Source organism: Elgaria multicarinata, chromosome 8 (assembly GCF_023053635.1).
Source record: "Elgaria multicarinata webbii isolate HBS135686 ecotype San Diego chromosome 8, rElgMul1.1.pri, whole genome shotgun sequence".
Classification (NCBI taxonomy): Eukaryota; Metazoa; Chordata; class Lepidosauria; order Squamata; family Anguidae; genus Elgaria; species Elgaria multicarinata.
In genome coordinates, this window is record NC_086178.1 from 83,866,472 (window position 1) to 83,879,299 (window position 12,828).

The 12,828-nt window shown below is 41.4% G+C and overlaps 1 protein-coding gene across 1 annotated transcript in view; it reads right to left on the minus strand.

The window, feature by feature from the left end:
• HECTD2 (HECT domain E3 ubiquitin protein ligase 2) overlaps positions 1-12,828 on the minus strand; it is a 56,552-nt gene that overhangs the window by 18,217 nt on the left and 25,507 nt on the right. Inside the window, exons 6-9 of the mRNA XM_063133279.1 lie at positions 6,394-6,458; positions 4,333-4,378; positions 3,192-3,301; positions 736-884 (exon numbers count right to left, since the gene is read on the minus strand). Coding sequence (XP_062989349.1) covers positions 736-884; positions 3,192-3,301; positions 4,333-4,378; positions 6,394-6,458 — 370 coding nt within the window. The remainder of the gene's footprint in view (positions 1-735; positions 885-3,191; positions 3,302-4,332; positions 4,379-6,393; positions 6,459-12,828) is intronic.

Below are 12,828 nucleotides of genomic sequence, written 5' to 3' on the forward strand. Positions count from 1 at the left end.
CTCCAAGCAATTAGTTTACCTGCTATTATATACATTTTGTTGAGGTGGAAGCTGTGTAGCTTCTGTGAGAGAAGTGAATCAGTTCGGATGGAAAACATTCCATCAAACTTTAAAGAGGCATGCAATAAGAAAAACCTTACACTAGGCTCAGGAATGGCAGAATTATCACTGGAAAAGGCCACTGGGAGTCTGGCCACTGTTGCAAGGGTGGCCAAAGAGGTAGGGGGAGGGGACAAATGCAGGGTGACCATGTGGAAAAGAGGTCAGGTCTCCTGTATCTTTAGCAGTTGTATAGAAAAGGGAATTTCAGCTGGTGTCATTTGTAGGCATGCAGCAACTGGTGAAATTCCCTCTTCATCACAACAGTTAAAGCTACAGGAGCCCTGCCTTCTTTTGTATCCAGTCACGTTAGTATAACTCCTTCAGCCTTAACTGACCAGATACAAAAGTGGGCAGGGCTCCTGCAGTTTTAACTGTTGTAACGAAGAATGAATTTCACCAGGTACAAATGACACCTGCTGAAATTCCCTTTTCTATACAACTGTTAAAGATACAGGTGCCCTATCCACCTTCCATATGGTCACCCTAGACAAATGTAAGAATATGGATTTGACATAATAGTCTGGTCATTGACAGAAGGGCTTCAGTTGAATTCTATAATAAAATGTAACTATAGTGAGAAAAGCATCATATTAGAAGAAGGAACAAAAACTAATTGCACCTGGGAAAACCTACTAAATAAAGACAAGACTTTGGTTGCCGATGGAATCCACCAGGTACACTTCTCCATAGGAGGCAATTCTTCTGGTTTTGCAGGGAATAGACGTAAAGAAATGAACTGCAGCAGTCTGTCTATCACCTGTTTGAATCTTTTCTGTGACATCCTAGAAGAAATATACTGATGTTATTTAAATAACTGTAGTACATGAATGGAAAGCATGATTCTTTATGAAAAGTATCTAGGAGTTGACAACATTCCATAAAAACTGTACAGTTCATGAGAAGCATAAATATTTTGGAATGAATAGTATTAAATGGTCAGCAGTACTGTTAACCATTCCAATGGACCAATTCTGTTTGACTGCTGTCAGCATGGTATTGACAATGTTATTATAGAATATGTATGTATTAGTGTATGTATTTATGTCATTAGAACCAGTGTGGTCCAATGGTCAGAAGATCTGTCTTAGATGTGGGAAATATCATTACATATTACGCTCCAGCCAGACTCCCCTTATAGCCTTGAGATCACTCAGGACCACCAGGAGGAGGGCCTTCTCTGCTGTGGCACCCCGGCTGTGGAATGAGCTCCCTAAGGAGGTTCGCTTGGCACCTACATTATATGCTTTTAGACGCCAGGTGAAGGCCTTTTTATTCTCCCAGCATAAATACATTTTAACTTGGTGTTTTAAATTTGTAATTTTGCATTGCTGCTGTTTTTATCTGGTTGAGCTTTTATATTGTATTTTATAGTATGGTTTTATACTGTTGTTTTATACTTTGAATGTTTTTAATTTTTGTGAACCGCCCAGAGAGCTCCGGCTATTGGGCTGTATAGAAATGTAATAAATAAATAAATAAATAAATAAATAAATAAATAGAAAACAGCAAGGAACACACAGATTTTAATTGTGCAACGTTCAGGAAAATGGTTGTGTGTGAAGCATCCCTCACTCCTAGCCCCCGCCTTCACTGCAGAATGAGGAAATATTCATATCTCAGAGAGATAGTAATGAAAACATAGGGAAATATTTCACATTGTACAACTTTGGAACCACAAATCCAAATAACTGAGGCCATTTCTGTTTGACACCTCAACCATCAACTAAGATTTATGATTTTAATTATTGCCCTTATTCTGAGATTGCATTATACAGAATTCTATGATTCCTTCTGATGCATTTAAAAAATACCCAAACCAGTTGGGGCTGGGTGCACCTCTTTGTGGTGGGAGGGTGAAGAGAGAGGGGACCTGCTCAATCCTTTCCACTATGTCCTTTTCCTGCTCATAATCACCCTCCTCATGCAGCTTTTTCAGTTGCAGAGAGAAAACTGACAAGAGATACAGTGACTTAAGGTGCAATCCTGTTGATTGCACCCTGAGGCACCTGATCACCCAATGGTGAATGCAATCTTTGCCTCTCCATTCTCCAGATTTTGTAAGATGGGCTTTTTTGCCTGTATAGTGAGAGCACTTTGGAGGGGGAGAGACGGAGGCTGGAAGAGGCTCAGCATTACTCGTATCTTGGCTGTCTCAGGTCTTTCTGTGCAGGCTGTGAGGGGTTTGGGTTTGGAAATCCAGCTCCCTCTTCCAAGGTCAGAGTAGTGACTCTGACCTCAGAAGGGGAATCTGAACAACCCTGTGGTCACGTGTGTGTGTGTGTGTGTGTGTGTGTGTATGTATGTATGAGAGAGAGAGGAGAGAGAGAGAGAGAGAGAGAGAGAGAGAGAGAGAGAGAGAGAGAGATTACAAGACCTCTATAGTTTCGCCATTCCCACCCCACCCTGCCATGGGAGAAAAAAATGCCTGGAAAAGGTGCTTTTGAGCTAGAAAAACCCAAGAAGAAAAAATTGAGCAGTTCAACCTTCTTCTGCTCAGACACTGCCTGACAGTTTTTCATTTTAAAATGAAGAGATACAGAACTGTGCAGAAAGTCTACTTGAGCTGAATTCCATTGATTTTCCATTTCTACCTGTAAAGTTACTTCTTCACCAAATACAATATCTCAATAATCCTCCTCTATGAATACTTCTTCTATTATGGGTTGTTTTTTTTAGCATGATGTGTAGTGAATGTATTTCCAAATATATAACAGTAATGTATTTATATATGATAAAATACTTGAAAAATGTAAAATTAGGCTACTATTAGTTTCCAACCCATATAATAGAGGTATAATTAAGATGATTTTAGCATAACTGCACTGATTAGGTTCGTAGTTTTCATATTCATGCTACAATAATGGATGTGTAACTCCTACATAAAACATATTATACTTCAATTACACTTCATGTATTTTATATTTGCTCCTGCAAATACTAAGCTAATTCTTTAACAGCTGCCAATATTCTGATGACTTTTTGAAGGAAGCAGTGGACCTATTCAGAACTAGTCGATTACCAAAATCAGTAAATAAACCAATTGCCCCAGAAAACACAATTGTGATCCAAGACAATAGAAAATAGTTTACTTTTTTAACCAGTGAATTAGGAAGTGATGATCGCCTTCTGTTAAAGCAGCAATCTGTCTTAGCAAATGAGCAAAAATGACATACGTTGATGTGTTACAAAACAGAGGATTCTGAAAAAGATTAAAAGCACTTGTTAGTGTAAAAATAAACAATATTCGATGTTATAATGAAAATACTATTATAAAAATGATAATAATAAGAATATTCGTTGTAATACCTAGTAACTACATCGTGTTCCTGCCTATTGGCTTGTAGCTGAAAGCTGCTCCCAACACTGTTGTACTTATCCTTAGACTGGTTCAGTAAACTACCATCAATTCCAAGCCAGAGTAGAGAATTATATCCCTCTTTTGTTTTCTAAATTAGTATTTATCACTTTTTTCTCCTGTTTTGCTAATAAAATACTGGTTTTGGTTAAACGCTTTAAACTGGTGGAATGTACAAGTTCGAATGTAACCCCATGCATTTACATGCCTGAGGAAGATAAGTGGCCTGTAGAAGCGGAGGTGAGTACTGGGCAAGGTTGAAAATATCACACATGTAGAGAGTGAAGGTGATAGAGCTTGTATCCAGCACATGCCCTCCTTAAAAATCTTCCTAAGCAGAGTGGGGGTAGTATCTTGGGGGGGAAATAATCATTTAAGGGGTCTGGTGGTCGCTAATTACCTCTGTGGTATATCCTAGAGGACAAACTTTAGTCAAAACCTGGGAGAGACAGTTTTAAATGAGATACTGAAGCCCCTTCAGATGAACACTTTTGTGTCATGTGCTAACTTGTTAGAAATTTCTCTCAACCAGGTCTCTAATGTGCCAACCCAAGCAATAAACTGCCATGCCTACCAACAAACAATACACTTATGAGCTGATGTGCCAATATGTCTTTTCAAAATGCAAAGTTGATCTCATTTGTCTGTTCTCAGGTCATTTTTTCCTCATGGTTGCTCTGTTGCTTCTTTTCATACATAAGCACTGCAAATATGCAAAGAGCTGCAATGGAATAATTAGCAGCACACACACACACACACACACACACACACACACACACACACAGAAAACAACAACCCCAAAATCAACAGCAACAGAGGGAATTTTATGGTGCACATACTCCCTTTAAATAAATTAATGTTTCTATTTTTCCTACCTGTAGAAGTATAAAATATGCTCTTAGATCGTCTTTCGTTCGTGGCCTGCAAGCAGATGAATAGATGAAGAATGAAAGATAAAATGTAAGTTTGTGTGTGCTTGCCACAAATGCATTTAATATCAATTCCAACTTCTTCTTTTTTAACAGTCAGGATGTGTGCCCATGCTATGTAGTTTTTTATCTATTTTCAGGCTATATATAAGGGTTGAACAACAGGCAACAAAATAGCAAACTAGATGGAGCGTAAATAAGAAATTCACATCACATCAACTTCGCATCTATGTTTATGACATCTGAACTGACTGTGACTAACCAGAAGAGAGATCTTGGATTAACAGAGTGTGCAGCAGATGTGAAAAAGGCAAATTCTGTGCTAGGGATTATTAGGATGGGCTAAAAATAAGAATATTCCATATTACTATGTCCTTACATCAGGGATGCAGAACCTCTGGCCTGTGGAGGCTCTGCATCTGGTCCGTGGAGGCTTGCATCCCCTCTACAGGCCCCATTTCCGCCACCGCTATCAAGTATTGTAGAGGATGTGGAGAGAGGAATTCTCACTATTATGTCCAATCACAGATTGGGGATGACAGTGGAAAGTCTCCTGCGTTGCTCCCTCGCTGCACATGGGGATTCCCTGAGGGGAAAAGTCTGCATGCAGCAAAGCCAAACTGGTTGGGTCCCTTTCACCCCCCTGACAGCTGTGCCCACCCTGCTTCGTCCTCTATAGAGGAAAAAAGTGAGTTGGGAAAAGCAGGGGCAGAGCCAGATGAGTCTGTTTCTCTCTTCTGTTGGAGGCGCAAAGGGGACTTGACTGGCTTGACTTTGCTGCGCACAGGGATTTCCCTAAACGTGAAAGCCAGCATGCAGCAATGCCTGGCCCTGGTCCACACTTCAGTCAGGCAACAAATGACATCAGAATGTGAGCACCCATAGCTATGCCCACCTGACATCATTCAGCCTAGGGAGGTCTGGGTGGGGGAATCATCTGATTCCCACCCTATTCTGGCTCTGTACAACTTCCTTACATAAATCTACGATGTGGATGTATTTCAAATATTATGGACAGGTCTGGTCACTCCATCTCAAAAGGATTACATGGAGCTGGAAAGGGTGCAGAAAAAGACAACCAAAATAATTAGGGGGTCGAGTATCTCCCCTACAACAGAAAACTAAAGTGTTCCAGCTTTTTAGTTTAGAAAAAAAGACCTGTGGGACCTGCAATTAACATATTGCGCAGGATTCCTAAACCAGAGTAGTGGGCCCTGCTTCATCACTTGTTAAATAAAATGTCTGTCTCTTCAATAGTACTGTATATATACAATCACTTACAGGGCTGGGGAATTTGATAATTATGCCATGTACAATTTCCCACAATTCTTTCAATTTTGCATCGTTCTGAGGAAATTGAAATTGAAATGGTACGTAGGCCCATTAAGATACTCAGTGCTGCTTGGAGCACTGTCACCTTAGCCAGGGTTCACTCACTAAGGAGAGTACATTTACTCTCCTTAGTTAGGAGAGCCCTGGAACCTATAATGATGATAACAATATATTATTATTATTTACTACTATGACTTAATAAAAAACCAGTTACTGCTGTTATGTCACTCTGTTCTTATCTTGTATCCATAGAAATATGACAGACCTATTGCTACACCAGCTTTTGGTCTCAGTGTTTTTCCCCTGAATCTATCTATCTATCTATCTATCTATCTATCTATCTATCTATAGTATGTATATCAAAATAAATTGTATATCTATCTATATCAATTAGGTAATGCTTGCTAAATATGACTGAGCTCTTGCCACAGGACTCTGTTGTTTGTACTACCAGTTACTCACATTTATTTATTTATTACATTTTTATACCGCCCAATAGCCGAAGCTCTCTGGGAGGTTCACAAAAATTAAAACCACGAAAAGCATAAAAACAACCAACAATTTAAAAACATGAATACAAAATACAATATAAAAAGCACTTTCAAAAGTTGATCTCAGCAGAAACTTTAAATGACTTCAATGTTAGAAACATATACAAAAGTTAATTATAATTACCCTTTCCATTCCTGTAATAAGCCATTAATTATTCCTTTTAGGACACACTTCTGGATATCTTGAGGCTAGAACAAATGAGAAGAGAAAAAAACAACACCCACAACTAGTATTTTTCACAAAGAAACAATTTCTATGTTATCACCATGTGGCTGGATCATGACTCAACAAAGTTTTATTATCAAAAGGACTACGGGAGGTTTATATTTTTGAAATTGCAATAACACAACTTATACTATTATACAAGATACAGCCAAAATTTAAAATTCATAATATAATTCTAAAAATTCAGCAGAAATCTCAATTTTTTCAACCTATTTATCAAATTATTTCTTAAATTTCCTATTGGTAGCCTTTTCTAAGTTCAAAATTCCTAAGCTTTTCCATATGAAATCCATCAAAATCTCTCAACTCATTTGTTGCCATATCTTTGTATTATTTTCTAGCTTTACTGGGCTAATCAGAGGTATAAACCTGATGCTCATATTTGTCCCAATGTACAGTAGGGTAATATAGTTCTGCTTTCAGTTTTTTGTACTCATGCAACATGCAATTTTTACCCTTCCCTATTTTGGTAGTGAGTGTTTGGCACATTACTGGGTGTGTGTATGTGTGCACATAGCACCCTATGGCCATGTTTTGTATTACAGCAGAAGCATAAAGGCTGTGAGACAGGGATAAGTAGACAGATGTGATCCTCCTGCTCCATCATGCGCTTATTCTATTCATGTAGATGGACATGATCATACAACTATTCACTATATGGAAAACATGGATTCCCTATTGAATTCACCTGCAAACTGCCCTGCGAAGGAGGACTGGTAAAATTCAGTGTTGCCAAGTCTAAATCAGTATACTTGGGGGGTGGGAAGTCCTCTAGCTGCATGCAGCAGCTCAATATCTACTGTTCTATGTAATCTGACTCACACATATGGGTTCTGTGTCTGCACAGAGCCCCACCCAGAACATTCTAGAGCTGCATCTCTTGGGAAGTCCTCCCCTCCCCCACCTCAGTCATGCATGCCCAAAGGGCGTGGTTCCCAGCTGCCAGAGTACCCCCACCACAACAGCAGCAAGGCTAGGAGCGTTCTCTCTAGCAAGTCATTGTCAGAGCATGAGCTGAGTTTCTTCCACTTCTTTTACTCTTCCTTACTTTCTTCTTCTTCTTTCCTTTAGCATTTTTGTTTCCTTTGGGGCGGCCTGTTCCTTCATGCACTTCCATCTCGGCCTTGCTGCTTTTTCTGCAAGTGTCCTACTGCAGAGGCAAACTTCCACTGACCGACAGGCATAGGGTGACCATATGAAAAGGAGGACAGGGCTCCTGTATCTTTAACAGTTGTATTGAAAAGGAAATCTTAGCAGGTGTCATTTGCATATATGGGGAACCAGGGGAAATTTCTTCTTCATCACAACATTTAAAGCTGCAGGTGCCCTGCCCTCTTTTAAATCTGGTCACTCTACTATAGCTCCTCCAGCTTTAACTGGTGTGATGAAGATGGAATTTCACCAGGATCTCCATATATACAAATGACACCTGCTGAAATTCCCTTTTCTATGCAACTGTTAAAGATACAGGAGCCCTGTCCTCCTTTTCATATGGTCACCCTAGACAGGCACTCTCAGTGTCCTTTGTGCTTGGGTGAGGGGTAAGGTGACCATATGAAAAGGAGGACAGGGCTCCTGTATCTTTAACAGTTGCATAGAAAAGGGAATTTCAGCAGGTGTCATTTATTTATATGGAGAATCTGGTGGAATTTCCACCATCACAACACTTAGAGTGCAGGAGCTATACTAGAGTTACCAGATTTAAAAGAGAGCAGGGCACCTGCAGCTTTAACTGGTGTGATGAAGAGGAAATTTGACCAGGTTCCCCATATATACAAATGACACCTGCTGAATTTCCTTTTTCAATACAACTGTTAAAGATACAGGAGCCCTGTCCTCCTTTTCATATGGTCACCCTAGTGAGGGACACATTGTGGAGACCTCCCTTTGAGCACTGTTGTGGGACCAAGGGACAGAGGCTGCAAACTCAACCTGCTCAGCCTCAACAACTCCCATCCCATCTCCCAGCCACCCATGTGTTCCTGTTGAACAACTTGAGAATGCTCCATCCCTGGGTCACTGCCCATAACTTGCAAACTGGTAATTCTAGGATGGGTGGGGGAAATTACCAATATAAAACAGCTACAAAAGAAAATGTAAAACATCCAAAAGAAAATGTACAGCAGAAGCAAAACTAAAATAAAAGATACACCACAAACTGGGCCTGTTCAGACAACATGTTAAGCCATGGTTAGGCCATTAACCTTTTTGCAGCAAATGGTTAGTGAGTGTATTTAAACCATGGTTATGTAGCTACCATGCTTAGGAATGGTTCACATGACATGACACGCTAAGCCAGAATGTTTAATTCAAATTACTTAACCACTGTGGCTTAGCGTGTTGTCTGAACAGGGTCACTGTGATATTACAGAGGCTCAGCAATGTTTGTACCCTAGCTTCTTTACTAGCACAGTGGATCACTGTCTTTGACTATTTCCCAGTCCTTCTATACCTTCATTTAAGAATAAAGACTCAAATAAAGAAAGTATCATATATATTCATATTAATTTACATAAAAACCATCCTAAATCCTTTAGGATTGCAGAACAGTAGTGATCACTGATGGTGCTATTATCTGTTTTTAAGGTCTAAGGGAACAGTTTATATGACTCCTGCATCTATGAATCAGAGCTGATCAGACAATGCTTCTAACTCTTACAGATAAGTGTGGGGGCTTCTCTAAATGAACCACTTTTAGCACACTCATGACTGGCCTCTCACGGACGTTTGTGGGTTGACTCCATGACATTGTCAACAAACAGGACGTCTCCTGCAGTTTCCCTCCCTTATTCTGTTTTAGAGAAGATCAGAGATAAGTTGGAATAAACCCTTAATGATGCAAAATTGGCAGTGTGTAAAGCTGGCATTGTGCTATGAACTTGCCGAGAAAGATCTTTCACTGCTATTGGAAGGAGAAGAGGATAAAATATCTCCCTGCAACAAAGGGAGACAGATCTGACACCCCCACCCCCACTGAAAGCACACCTTTAAGTTCAATGCTATGAGGATGCAGAGGGTTCTTTAAGACAAGAACAAGACCCCTCATTATGCTAGATTATAGTTGTGCTAGGTTTAAATCCAGTGAGGGTCTTTCAAATTACTTTTTTCTTCTTTCTGTTGAACTGTGCTAGTAATTCCCCATGTGTCTACTCAGAAGTAAGTCCCATTGTGTTCTATGGGGCTTACCTCCAAGTAAGTGTGTTGCAGATTTACACCCCCCTCCCCCGCTGCTCCTTTGCACACATGCCAGGGAGGGAGGGAGGTGCTTCCTGGATTCAAATGTGTCTGCTATTTAAAGGAGCTTGGAAACAGCAGGATCTTTCATCCTGTCGCCCCTCTCCTCCAATGTAATGCAGCCTGTATCCATTGAGCCAAACAACCGGGAAGCACAACAACCCTGGGTAAACAATGCAATTTCCCTTAATACAGAGACACTCTAGGTGTAGAAACAGATGAACTTCCAGTCATTCCTCTCAAAACGGCTTTTCATGTTAAAAAAAGGCCACCAGCCTACCGTTACACATGTTTGCATAAAACCTTTGGCCCTAAGCTGTGGTACAGTGGTTCCCAAACTTTTTCAGGTCACCGCCCCCTTGGTTCCACAAACTCATGCCCAGCGCCCCCCTACCCTACACTATAAAAATCATTATTCGGAATAGTGGTTTTCAACGACCCACCAAGGAAGATAATAACAATAAAATTCAAAACAGTAACAATTAATTGAATACTTTATTCAAAATCCAATTGGTGTGCCCTGCCATGCTGGCTGCAAACAGAGGCGTTCGCTCTCGTTTCCCTCCCTCCCTCAGCAAGCCTGGGGCAGGTGCTTCCCATAAAATTGTGTCTTTAACTTATCATGTCACACTAGCATGAATATAGGAATCAAATAGGATTTCCTTCTTCAGTGGAACAAGCTTACTTAGGAATAAGCACCATTTTGTTATAAGAAAGGATAACGTATTTTAATGAAAATTTTAAAATAATTATCTGCCACCTGGTACAGAGTTTTCCTATGGAAAATCTGGCTGGGACCGAAGTAGAGGGGCACTAATTTTACTGTACTTATTGTCTTTAAATATGGTTAAATATCCCACAATTACCTTGCTATTCTATTTCTACAATTCATTTTCTCCTGTCTTTTCTTCACCCTCTCTTCGTTTTCAGGCTGAATCCTATGCACATTTACCTCAGAGTAAGTTCTATTGATCTCAGTGGGGCTTACTTCTGAGTAGACATACTTAGGATTATGTTGCAGGTCTGTTTTTATGGTGACACAAGATACACACATACCATGTTTACCAAAAGACCGCTTGAAAAAAGGGGGTTGGACACCCTGAAATAAGCAAGGGCAGATAGGAATGGTTTCAGCAAGCATTCTGGAAAAAAGTGCTGCTGAATCTTCTTTAGCCAGGAAGGACCTGGGGAATTGCACTTCTCTCCCCCTCCCACTTTTCTTTTCTCTCCCAATCCTGTTGTAGTCCAGATTTTTTTTGGGGTGGGAGCACACACACAGACACACAGCATCTCTCTCTCTCTCTCTCTCTCTCTCTCTCTCCAACCCCCCCTCCCCCCAAGCCTCACAATAGCTGCCGGGCTGATTACGACAGGAGGGAAGCAGCTCAGAGGGGAGATGGCCCCAATCTGCAACTCCTGACAGGGGAAGGGAGCCTGGTGATACCTTGCAGCAGCACAAGCAGTCCTGCTCCCCACCCAGCCTGCCGGCTGACTGCTGTTCTTGGCAGCTGCTCTGCTGCCCGCTGTCCTCCACATGCTCCTTCCTCTCCACCACACAGCTGCTGCTCCCGCCCTGTGCAGCAACTATCGCGAGAGGTCTGCCGGGGCAGCTTGTAGGAGGGAGCAGCTCTGGCCGAGGGAGTGAGCAGGCGGCGGTGGCTCCAGCAGGAAAGAAGCCCTGGGCCCTCCTAGGCAGGAGAAGAGTGGGCAGAGCAGCTGAATTCGCCGCTGTTTCCTGCTCTGCTGCGTCCTGTGGGTGCTTCCCCCACCCTCTACTTCTGGTGGGGCCGCTGTGGGCTTGAGATAGGAGGAGAGAGCAGCTGTGTGAGTGCAGGAGCAGTGTGGGGAGAGCAGCTGAATTTGCAGCTCTTTCCTGCTTGGTCCCTGGGTTTTAGGCCCTTCTGGAGAGACCACCTCTAGCGCCCCCCTGTCGCCCCTTTGCCTGTTAGAGCCCCCTGCCAGTGCCCCCCTGCCGTCCCTTTGCCTCTTAACGCCCCCCTATGCAATCCCACTGCCACCAAGGGGGCAATACCGCCCACTTTGGGAACCACTGCATTAGTACAAGGATACCAACATTATTCGATGTTCCAAAGGAAGTGAGGCAGGTGGCTACAGGAGGACGGCCTTCTCTGCTGTGGCACCCCGGCTGTGTAATGAGCTCCCTAAGGAGGGACGCTTGGCACCTACATTATATGCTTTTAGACGCCAGGTGAAGACCTTTTTATTCTCCCAGCATTTTAACAGTCCATAAATAAATTTTAACTTGGTGTTTTAAATTTGTAATTTTGCATTGCTGCTGTTTTTATCTGGTAGTGCTTTTATATTGTATTTTATATTATGGTTTTATACTGTTGTTTTATACTTTTAATGTTTTTAATTTTTGTGAACCACCCAGAGACCTCCGGCTATTGGGCGGTATAGAAATGTAATAAATAAATAAATAAATAAATAAATTTGGAACTACACCTCATACAAAATGAACAAATACATATTTCCACCTTGGAAATTTGGGGAAAAGCCTTGGGATGGCTTTGTGAGGGCTGCTACATCATATAAATGACCTGTCGCCACTGCGGATCCAACCCGGGGCTTTCCCCTCATCGAGAAGTGCCCCGGATGAATAGAAATATAGTAATGAGTATACCATTGTGACCCAAAGTGAGGGTGATCATGGGATAGAGAGAAAATCAGGGAGACAGCCAAAAGTAAAACAGGTTGTAAAACTGGGTGACTTCCAACTAGCCTCTCAATGACTTATGCATTCACTGTGCAATTCCAGGGATGACAAATACATTTTCATTAGGATAAGCACCAGTGGAGCTGACCAAAGGTGTGTGTGTGGTGGGGGGCAACTCTAGACTGAATCTGTTTGATGCTCAGGATCTAGTGAGGTTAAATAATTGTTGGAATTGCTCAGGATCAGTGACGTTCTATCAAATTGTAATGTATATGTAAGAAAGAAGTGCCCCAGAAATTCCAAGACATCCACAATGTCCTCAAGATAACAATTATTTTAAAGAAAGCCTTCTTACCTTTTATAGCCTCCTTGACTTCGCTCATCAAGCATGACAGCATCCTTTTGAACCTGTTATTATTTTT